General features: G+C 39.9%; 1 protein-coding gene across 1 annotated transcript in view; it reads right to left on the bottom strand.

The window, feature by feature from the left end:
* Positions 1–6,912: 6,912 nt before the first annotated feature.
* The window catches only part of BBOX1 (gamma-butyrobetaine hydroxylase 1), a 45,347-nt gene continuing 40,327 nt past the window's right edge, over positions 6,913–11,932 (bottom strand). The window contains exons 6-7 of the mRNA XM_017672654.3: positions 8,793–8,959; positions 6,913–7,441 (exon numbers count right to left, since the gene is read on the bottom strand). Of these exons, the coding sequence (XP_017528143.1) occupies positions 7,281–7,441; positions 8,793–8,959 (328 nt within the window). The 3' untranslated portion in view covers positions 6,913–7,280. The remainder of the gene's footprint in view (positions 7,442–8,792; positions 8,960–11,932) is intronic.

Genomic DNA, 11,932 nt, shown 5'->3' with positions numbered 1-11,932 from the left:
CAAAATTGCTTTTGGCTTTTTCTTTTTCTTTTTCTTCTGATATTACCTTTACCTGTCATATCTTTTGTAGTTGTCCCACAGTCCTTGGATATTCTGGTCTATTTTTTTTAAATTCCTTTTTTTCTTCACTTAGTTTTGAAAAATTCTGTTTTCCTATCCTCAAGCTCAGAGATTCTTTCCTCAACCACGTCCGCTCTACTAATGAGCTCATCAAAAACATTCTTCCTTTCTGTTAGAGCATTTTTGATCTCTCACATTTCTTTTTCTTAGAATTTCCACCTCTCTGCTTGTATTACCCACCTGTTCTTGCATGTTGTCTACTTTTTCTGTTAAAGGTCTTAGCATATTATTCAGTTTTTAAAAAAATCCCTGGTCTGATATTCCAACACTTGTACCATATCTGACTCTGGCTCTGAGATGTTTAGTCCCTTCAAACTGTATTTTTTTTAGTATGCTTTATATTTCTTTTTGTGGAAAGGTGGACATGAGGTAAAAGAAACTGTGGTAAATGGGCCCTTATAATGTAGTGGTAAGATGTAGGGGAGGGGAGATGTTCCATAATCCTATGATTAAGTCTATGGTTTGGTGAGCCTGTGCCCCCTGCACTGTGAACTTCACCAGGGCTTCCCAGGTTGCTTCCTTCCTTAGGTAGGACAGGTTGGCAGGAGGGATCTTGAACTGTGTACTTTACTTCCCCCAGGTAGGTTAGGCTCTGATATAATGCCAGCAGACTGGGCTCTGGTAAAAGAGTTTATTCAGAAGGCAGTCCTTGTTAAGAAGAAATGAATACTCTGGCACATTTTAAATTGGTACCTGTTTCCCTCTCCTTGCTGGAAGAACAGGGAATTTTTCTCTGATATGAGGAAATCAGAGAACTTGAGGACTTGTTACAGTTCCTGAAAGTAAACTCACTGAGGTGAGAGGCATTCCTACAACTGGGTCCCCTGGAGTTTTAAGCTCTTAGGCTTGTCCACATTGATCCTCCAGCAATTGGCTAATTATAATCCAGGTTTTCCTACCCTGGCACTGGCTCCTGGGGGTCTTCTGTTTTAGTAAGTTGTGATAACACTGCATTCGCCTTTCTGAATCCACAATTTTGGGGGCAGTGGTTTGCTCTGTGATCTCATTTGTCTGATGGATTTAAGAAGAGCCATTGATTTTTCAGTTCATGTTTTACTTGTGAGGATGGAGTGAGGCTTTGAAGCTCCTTACATGCTAGACCAGAAACTGGAAGTTCCCTGCTGAAATGCTTTCAATAAGTGACTGGACTGATCCCTGGAGGAGGGCAGGAAAGCTTTTGAGGCTAAAATGTGCATGGATACATTGTGTTATGCAGTAAAGGAGGGAGAAGAATGAGGTCCTACATGGCACAAAAATTGAGACTTTCTTCAGTGACTGAGAACCTGCAGATGGGACCTGATTTCATCAAGGATGTGGAATGGAGAATATTCAAATAAGCCATCACTTAGCTCCACTCATTATACTACAAACATATACCACTGGGAGACACACATGAAAATAGCTGTGCCTAAAGAGTTCACAATTTATTGGACACTCTTGGTTGGCTACCTTACTTCTAGACCCCTGGCCTTCATTTATTTCTTCAGGAACATTTACTGCCTACCACGTCTGGGTCCTTACTCTGTTTGCTGTGCCTGGCATGTCTCCCTGACTGTTTCTGCCTTTCACTTAGTCTCTACTGTCTACTGCAGATGCTACATGGTTGCCTATATACCATCTGACCTTTATCTTCATCCTGCTTTATTAGTTATCCACTCCTTCACATAACCATGTGCAACAGGGATAGAGTCTACCTCCCCAGCCTGAGGGCAGGTCCTGACTCATTTAGGTTAGTTGTAGAAATCCCATTTCCTTTTGCCAGTAATTAGTTTAGGAGAGTATCCTTGACTTAATTCTGGTTGAGAAGGCACGAGGAGAATCCTATAAGAGGGGCTCTAGGAAAGCTTTCTATACTTCCAAGAAAGTGATATAGGATCAGTCAGTCTATTTTTTCCTCCTTATTTAGTCACATCTGGATATAATGCCTGGAACTTCTGCATTCATTTTGCCAGCTTGAGGATGAAGCACACACATGAAGGAAGACAGCCAAGATAGCTACACAGAGATAGGACTGGGGATATATGATGTGAGGAGGCTGCCTTACTCCTGGACTTCATGTTCTGTGACATAAAATATTTCCTTATTTTAGATTCAAAGCTTCTGTTAATTGAGGCCACATATCATCATTGTATATCATTCTTCATCAAACAGCTGAAAAGTCACTTCTTTAGGGAAGGCTTCCCTGAGTCCCACTCCTTTAAACTAGTTCTGTCCTTTTATTTTATGCTCTTATGTATTTTTGGACTTTTCCTTTATGGAATTTACTGTATTTCATAATTATTTATTTAATCAGTACCTGTGGGGTAAATGGAAGTTTCCACCCAGAAATTCCACCTAGTTTCCATAGTGGTGTGTGGATAAGGGTGCCATTTACATACCAATGGATGTTTATCATTGCAGAGCCTGGGGCAAGGGGTGGAGAGAAAATGGCCATTCTCTCTTCCCTTCCATTCCTGGTATGTAATTGGTCTGGTGCCCACCAGTCACCAGGGACCTGCCCACGGAGTTCCTTGTGGAAGTGGTGGGCAGGGGGAAGAACAGTTCATGCAAGGCCACAGGGGATGGTCAGAGCAGGGCTGGCTAGCAAACCCCAGTGAGCTGTGAGCAATAAAACTCTTTCTCCCAAACTGCCCTTCCCCTTGTCTGCTTTAGGTTTCAGTGGATTCACAGAGAACCTGCCCAGGGCAGGGAACCCCCTTACTCCGCTGGAGCTATGGTACTTGATATTACCAGTAGACCATCAGCTCTAAGGGCCCTTATGTCTTGTTCACCACTGTATTACTAGTATACTGAATAGTGTCTGACACATAGTAAGTGCTCATGAATGTTGCTAGAATGAAAGGATGAATTTACAAATCAGAATGTAAAGCTCAGTAGGAGCCAGAGGAAAGAGTGTTTAAGTTTGCCTGGGGGGAACAGTGGAAGTGTAAGGTAACCTGGATTTTGGAGGAGGAAGAGGAGTTTTCCAGCCTTAAGAGGTGGCTGGGAAGGGCATTCCAGACAGCTGTGCTCCAAGCCATTAAGTCCAACCAAACCACATTTTCGTGGCAAGAACTTTTAGTTCAAATATATCCACAGAATGATACTTAACATAAAGGTGTATTCGTGTTTGTAAAATGTCTCCTGTTTTCTAGTTTAAATTCTTGGAAAGAAATTACCATCAGTGTCACTCAGTTTCTCTTTAGAATATCTTCTTTTGTGTAAATTCCCTTTACCAATATTCATCTGCTCACCTTTTAGTGGTCACCTGTGGGGGAGAAACAGAGACCAGTGAAGATACTTTGTGACACATCGTTCCGGTGACCTGTGGAGTTATTATGATTAACAGCCAAGCAGCTAATAATCTCCAAGTCAAATCAGAAAAAAAATGGAACAGACAGCGAGTCCACATTGCCAAATAAGGGTAAATTCTAATCCAAGTTACATCAGATCTATTATGAGTTTGGGGGAAAGTCAAATCTTTAGACTAATAAGTCCAGGAAACCTAATCATCCTTAGTTGGCACCAGCTGTCATAGCCCATAATATGTCATGTCCTATATAACACTTCAGAAATTGCTGCAACTGTCTCCAGTCCTTCTGTCCCTCCTTTCCAGGGCAGAACTAATTTTTTTGTCAGAGAAGGAAGCAACCAGGCCACGGGGCGCTGGCTTGGAGGCTGTCTTCTAGTGACAAAATGGGATTTGTAAGAGGTCTAGCAGATTTTGAATTTAAGCCATTGCTGATTCTTTATGTTTAGAGTGTAACTGATTCCACAAACTAGGCCAATATCACTAGCTTATCAGCATACCATGAGACTTGTGACCTTGGTCACAATCACTCAATGTCTCAGGAAAACAAGTAATGATTGCATCCACCATCTATATACTTTCCAAATGGAGAATCTCTAGCCCAGGTCTCTGTCCTGAGTTGTGTATATGTGTACATCCAACCGCCAAACAGACGAGCTCATGGGCAATTCAAGTTTCAGTCTTTTCAAAACTGGATTCTTTTTCTTGCCCATAAGCTTATTTCTGCTATTGTGACTTCTTTTCTTGTGCATGGAATCACTGTTAATTCAGTCCTCCTAACTAGAAACCCAGCAGACATCCTACACACCTCCGTTTCTTACGTGCAGTGGGTCATTGAGTCCTCTGGAGTTAACCTTCTAAGTGTCTCTCCATTCCTGTTCCTTCTCCCAGGCACTCTAATTCAATCCTTCTTAATTTCTCATCTGGCTTCCTGCAGTAAGTAGATTTATAACCTCATAAGTATATTTATAGCCTCTAGTCCTGCTCATTTATAATTCCCTGTACAATGTAGCCAGATGGATTTTTAAAAAATGAATATCTGATCAAGGCACTTCATTGCTAAAAAATCTTTAAATGGCTTCTCATTGCTTTCAAGATAAAATATCTGCTCTTTAGTGCAATATACATTTTGACATTTTATGACATGGCCCTGGCTCTGTCTCTAGCCTCATATATTTCTTCTCACTGTCTGTACCCACCCCATCCCTCTACAACCTCTGTGATTACAGAGAATAATAGTCAGTATCTACTGAGTACATACCCTCAGCTGGAAACTATGCTCTTCACACCAGTATTTCCTAGACTTCTCTGGTGATGAATATCACCTGGATCTTCACTGAAAGTGCAGCTCCTGGGCTTTATCCCAGGCCCTTTGAGTCATGTCTTCTGGGAATGAGTCTGGGAAGTTGTATTTAAAAAAATAAACAGCCACAAAACATGACAGTGACTATTACCATCTGAGGAGTTTGGGGAAAATAATGCTTTACATGAGCTTTACATCATCCTCATGTCTTGCCAGTGGCTTTCAGCCCCAGGGAAGTTCACTGTGGGTTCAGTGTGACCAAACAAATGATAGTGGAACATTCTTGGAGTGAAAGGGTTATACCCAACTTTATTCCCACACTGGCATGTCAATCACTAGAATCCTGTCCACTCAGAGCGAGTCTGCATGCAGCAAGCTGGTGTCTGTCTTTGGGTCCCTCTGCCCGCACAGCCGTCCTCTGAGCCTCTGTCCTCAGTGCTGCCACCACTCCAGCCCCGGCCCTCCTGCAGCCTTGCAGCCGGGCCACCATGTGGTGCAGAGCACTGGGCGGAGCTCTTTATATAGAGTCAATAGCAACGTATTGCCCACATGTGTGTAGTGAGCTGGATGACCAGGGCCAGGTGAGAATTCTGGCCACAGGAACTTTCATTTTATTCACACCTCATAAACATTTCATGTGATAAGAACTGTTATTAGTCTCATTTGTAGATAGAAATTTCCAAGGCTTATGAGAAAAAGTTATTTGACCAAAGACTGGGTGACTGTCATCATTACCATCTGAACCTAGGCACCAAATCCCAGAATTTACAACACTGCTAGTCTATTATTCTCTCTTATGTGCTAGGTGTTCTGTCTTAATTCTCTCAGCATCTTAACTTGGAAAGTCACTTTCCCACCTTTCCCTGTAAAACTACTATTAAATCTCATTTAACTCAAACTTTGAGCTTCAAATGAAGCTTTCATGAACCCCCTTTCTCTGTCTTGATTGCCATCTTATAAACACTCTGTTAGCCTAACATCATCCTTATCTGTTCCCTTACCAGACTATAAGCAGGGCACATCTCAAGTTTTTTTGTGTTCCAAGTCTAGCAGAGTGCCTTATATTAACACATATGTGACAAATATCTGCTGAATGAGTAAAAGTATAGTAAGTCACTTTAGCTTGGCAAGTGCCTGGAATTTAGATACTCTAAATGGATGGAACTAGGGTCACTCTGGAAAACTGTTTGTCTTTAGGTATTCAGTGCTGCTTCTCAAAATGGGGTCCTGCCCCTATTGAACTCACCTGTTTTCATTCTATCAGTGTCTTAGGAGAGATGGTACCGAGACTCAACCCAGTTAAATTCAAAGGAATCAAACATGTGTGATGCATTACTGTAACTCCAACCAAACCAGATCATAGGAAAGGACAGTGAAGGGCCCAGAAAGGAACAGTGTCTGTGCTAGTGATGTGGACTCACTACCAGAGTTGAGTCAGAGGGGTGTGCCGATCTGGGCTTGGGGCACTCTTGATGCAGACTTGCAGTACACAGTCACACTGCAGGTGTGATGCAAGTTAAACATGGATGGACATAGTGTTTCTATTGACTTTAAGGCTACAGGTAGAGGTGACAGTGATGAAGACCTTCAAAATAGGAGGCTTGGCTAAGGCCCAAAAGAGATGGACTAAAAATATATGTACAGATTGTCAGAAAATGATAATGCTGAGACTTCTCTTTTCAGCAGGGTAGGGAAGGGACAGGTCTCAACAGGAGTGGGACTTCCATCACTGGCAGTGGCATCTGTATCCCAACATTGGGGACAAGTCAGTGGCCATGGAAAAAGCCAAAACCAGCAGGTGAAGCTGTCTAGAGGTTAGCAGACATTGTGTCTGTTTATAAATGGTACATGCACCCTGGCTCTACCTTTCTTAGTTATCAGCTGAAGGCAAGGAATGAGAACTGATTCATGGACAGGTGTAAGCTATGCTGGCAGTTCTGAGGAGTATTTATTTAGGATAAGAGAAGATTAGGGAGCTTGGATTTTCTCTTAATTTGTCATGCTTAGATATGGTGTCATAATTCAGGTGTTAAAGGAAATGTTGAGATCACCAGGTTGTAGGGGCCTAGAAATTTGGATAATAGAATTATGTAATAAAAGTGAATAAAACAGATCTTTGAAGTATGAAGATTTTTTGCAAGTGTGCTAAAGACAGTCATATGCATTGATGAAAAATGAGTCTGTAGGAAACAAAGAAACATTTTATTTGAGATAAGTTTATTTGAAACACAAGCTGTATGTTAAAAAAGGCTTTATTTTGAAGAAAAGTTTTATTTGCTATGAAACTATAGGCATTCTGAAGATTCTCACATATGGGCAAAAGAAATTAGATCATACATGCAATAGAACAGAAGGAATGCTTTATGTGGAAAGAGGAGAACACTGCTACAACATCTAAGTTGGCATTGTGTATGATTACAAAGAAAATTTGTGAGAAAGATGACATGTTCAGTGGTAAAGAAATCAATTATGCAAATGACAGAGATCATGGTCTCTAAAGAGAAATAACATTGCCATATCTTACAAAATACGATCATTGAAATCTTCCTGAAATGACAGACAGGAGACTCAGTTTCTATTCTGGACACTCTGCCTTAAGATCCGAAGCCTCGACATTACCACATCCCAGTCAGCATATGCTCCCTCTAGATGGCGGGAAATCTCAGTGCCTGCTTCATAGCTGCGCCGGCCATGCAGTAAGCGCCAGTTATCAAAAGTAATCACATCACCTAGACAGAGGATATTTTCAGCATGAATAATTATGTGTTTGTGCCAAAAATTGTTTGCAGAGTTAGAAAATGCACAAAAATATCATTGTTTGCATATCTCACATCAAGAAATGATATGTTCATTTCTTTGCATAAAACTGTACATTTATTTTTCCACACAGATCAGGCCACTGGTTGCAAACCGCTTTAGACCTTTTGACACTTAAACTACATAGTTTGGCAGGCTCCCACAGACACTTTTATCTCTTACTTAAAAGCTCTGTGCAAAACTTTTGAATTGTTTTTCCTGATTGTTACTACTGTATTTAGAAATGGTTCTTTCCAATTTAAAAGCTTCAAGTAATTTTAAGGATGGTGACATTCTTGGTGTGCCTTTTATGCTCCTATTTTACATACATTGTTTCAAAGCTTCATAAAGATCCTGAAGAGTATTATCTCATTTTTTCATACCTGAGGAAATAGAGGGTCTAAGATGTGGAGGGATTTGCCCAAAAGTACACTGCCATTAAATGGTGGAGCTTGGATTCCAACTCCTATTTTTCAGTGTTTTTTTGCTATGGTATTTCCATTTTGCATATTATTGCTCTTAAAATCAACCTGCTTTGACTGCATAGTAGAGGATTTAAGAAGATTTCTAGTATTATTTTGTTATGCCAAAAATCAATTAAAAAATAACCACAAGAGAAAAGAATCTTCTATTTGGCCAAATTGATAGCAGATAGAAATTATACTTTTTACTATAGCTATCAAAAGCCTCAAGTTTAATGTCATTTTACTGAGTAGGGATGGTCCAGAAAAACCCAGTGCTTTCTAATTCCTTTATTTTAAGTAGCTGGAATATTTAGAGCACTACATTATTTCAGGTAGCAATATCTTTGCCAGATCAGAGAAGCTAGATGAGGAAACATTGCTCATGCACTTCAGAGTGGGAATCTTGGGGATAATTTTATTCATTTACCAAGGTAGAATTAAGTACCTGCCTCAGTTTGTATTGCCTGGCCAACAAGATAGAAAGCATAAGTCATCACTCTTGAAACCAGACATGAGGCTTCATTTGCTTATAGCTTGTCTTTCAAATAGTTATGCTTTAGGTTGGAGGGTATTATTAAATTGTGGTGTGCTTAAATATTACCTAGGAGCTTGTTAAAAATGAAATGTTTAAGTCTGGAGAGTCAGTAGAATGGGGGAAGCAGCCAGGAGTCTTCTGGTTAAGCAAGTTGACTACTCACAAAGATTCTGCTGAGTGTTCCACATGATTTACTTAGGAAAGGCACCTCTAGATAGTGTCCTAAATGGCTAAAGTTGAAGAAAATCTATCCTTTCAGTTGTCTGAGAAAAAGTGTTTACTGACCTGGATCCATCTTGAAAGTGAACTTGGATTCTTTACAGTTCATGAGGTCAACAAACTCCTTCAGAGCAGCATAAAAAGGCTGAATTCTTTCAACAGGTACATCAAATATTGTGTCTCTAGTTGCATTATTGAAGTTGATGCGAACCACTTGGCCTTTATCATCTAATCTATTTTTTTAAGAGAAAAAGTTAAAATATACAAGTTACGAAGTATCTATTTACATTTTTAGAGGTCAATTCATCTTGGGAGATGTTTGGGAATACAGTATTAAAGAATCCAAATACATGTACAGAAGGTGCGAAAGTTTCCTTGGTATAGTGTATACATTTGTTTTTTCATTCATTTGTATAACAGTTATTTTTTGAAATTTTACTTCATAAGTGTCAGAATGAGTCAAACTGATTTAAAATATATGTTACAGAGAGATTCCAGTTAAACAATATTTTTTTATGTTTAGGGAAACCAATTCTTTCCTCATTCTTCAAAACAGTAGGCTTTACATATTAAACTTTATTTTATGTTACAAACTCATAGGTCAATTGTTTTATATGTTTCCTCTATTGGGGCTTGAAATATGATTTTATTGGAGCATGATTGGAAAGAAACATCTAATTTTTAAAAATTTAAACTTCATTGTTCTCACTCTGTCCTTAGTTTACAGATGGGGAAACTGAGGCACAGGGAAAGAAGTATTTAGCCTGAGGTATGTTCCTTGAATCTTTCAATCTACACTATGCATCTTAGTAGATAGGCTTCTAGAAGATCAACAGTCTGTCTCATTTAATGCTGTATTTCTAGCATTTAACATAGAGCCTGGATGTAACAGGGAGTTAATAAATATTTGTTGCATATACAACTCTTTATATTTTTTTCTGTAGCTGGGGAGAGTGCCGAGGTCTTTTTAGTACCTGGCAGATTCCAATATTGCGATTCTATATATTTTCTTAGATTACTGTTTGTGATCATGACAATATAAGATTTCAATGCTTTCAGTTAAGACAAGATGTCATTATATCTGAATTGAAGCTATGCTGGTTATAATTAGCAAGGCATGAGCATCAGTGAGGCAAAAGGAAATTTTTTTTTAAGTTTATTGGGAAGACAGATTTTCATCCAGTCCTTAAGCATCAACCAAATTTATTTTTCTTTAGGTAAAAACAGGAGGGACGGTGGGGTAAATGCCTGGGTTTACTCCTGGGATTACCCCTTGGCCAGCCCTGGAGGTGGTATTATGAGCCAACAGCTGACTGGAATTGAGGCCTGATGGGTCAAACCAAGCAGACTTTCATGTGTGCCAGGGCTTGGTGACACAGATATGGGGTCTGGATCTTACTTAGCTGATCAACCACGAAGAGTGAGCCATTATCAAGTCAGGGTATAGGAGGAACAATATGGTTGCTCGTGGTTTATAGACTGTGGTGCTCTGGGTTCTGTGCTTTGTGCCCCAGACTAATATCCAGTCCTCTGAGCCAGTGGCCATTGTAATGGTAAACTCCACGAAGGGATATTAGCTGCAACTTTTGCCTATGGGATAGTGACAGAAAACTACCGATTAAATCCACACTGGGGAAAGAACATGAGAGGAAGGAACAGGTCTTTGCATAAGCAATGAAGGGCCCTCTCCTGTCTACCCATCCCTCCACATAAAGAATACTCTGTGGCCTGCAGGTGTGGCTTTATGAACAAAGAATCAAGGAAAAGGTCAGTCAGAATCAGAGACTATGGACCTTCAGGTTTGAATGGCATGAAGGACCATACTTGACTTTTCAATTGTCCTGTTAGAGAAACACACTGGTTTCTGATCCCTTTCACAGTTTCTGAGGCCGTTTTGCCTTTTATCTTCAAGATTCTAGTCCTCCTGCTCCTGACCCACAGTGCCCTCCTTTCCCTGTGTTATTTCCTGTACATATAACAATGATACCCTCTGTGCCATCCTTCATGATGTCATGGCTTTGAAACTTCTTGGGGGCATCTTCCCTCCTGGCCGCTCTGGCAATGTTTCTTTTTTCATTACCACCATAGTTCCTTGATGGGGATGGTTATGCTAGTTATGACTCTTTTAGAGTCCATTTATGTATCCTCACATGTCAGCGACAAGAACATTGTGATTCATTAGTTTAAGGACACATCATAATTGCACATCCCTTGGTACATTGTATTAAGAATCATCCATTTCCAAGAGTTCACATACATGGACAAAAGCAATCAGTTTTCTGTTCGCGTGCATGTATAACAGCTTCTCTCTACCCTCTCCATCAGGTATTTACTTTCTGAGAAAACAAGACCCAAATTTATTAGTTAGCATTCTCGGCAATAACATGGGGGAGTAGAAAGCAAATTTAGTTATAAGGTGTACAGAAGGCATTATTGTGAGGATGGACGAATGTTAGAGGAGATGAGTGGCTGGCATCTTAAAGATTAACCCAAAATACAAAATTGAGTCTTAGTAAGCAGGCAATTCTGTGTGCAGCGACAGAGTGAGAGGAAGGTCCCAATGCAGGGTTATGTGCTGAGGAAGGGCAAAAAGCCCCCCAAATGACGAATAACTGCCTATTTATTAGCTATAATAAAGGGCAGGCATTTAAATATAAACCAGCCACACAGCAGCTGCAAATCAGCAAAATCAAAATGTCATCAGTGATCAGCCAACAAAAAAACCCAGTGAAATGAGTGTAGAATCGTCGGCTACCCAGAGTGCTGGTGCCGTGAATACTCATTAGTGACATTATTAAGTACCATTGACAGTTGAGATATTTCACAGATCTGCTCCAACTTGTGGGAATGTCACTATGGTGTTGCTCACCACATCACATTTTTTTTTCGCTCTTTAGTTCTATTTCTTTCTTTTTTTTTTTTTTTTATTGAAGGGTAGTTGACACACAGTATTACATTAGTTTAGTTTCAGGTGTACAACACAGTGATTTAACATTTATATACATGATAATTCTAGGTACCAGCTATCCCCATACCAATTTGTTATAGTATTTTGACTATATTCCTTAACCACATCACATTTTATGGGGACTTACAGGGAAAATTTATTTCAGATTTTAGAAGCATCTGAAATCTTGTAAACCGATTATGTTCCTTCCTCGCTTTGGTCTCTACAAACTCAGAGCTGACATTGAAATCTATCACCA

Source organism: Manis javanica, chromosome 11, assembly GCF_040802235.1.
Source record: "Manis javanica isolate MJ-LG chromosome 11, MJ_LKY, whole genome shotgun sequence".
Taxonomy (NCBI): domain Eukaryota; kingdom Metazoa; phylum Chordata; class Mammalia; order Pholidota; family Manidae; genus Manis; species Manis javanica.
The sequence above is the reverse complement of the archived record's forward strand: the minus strand, read 5'-3'. Positions and strand labels throughout refer to the sequence as shown.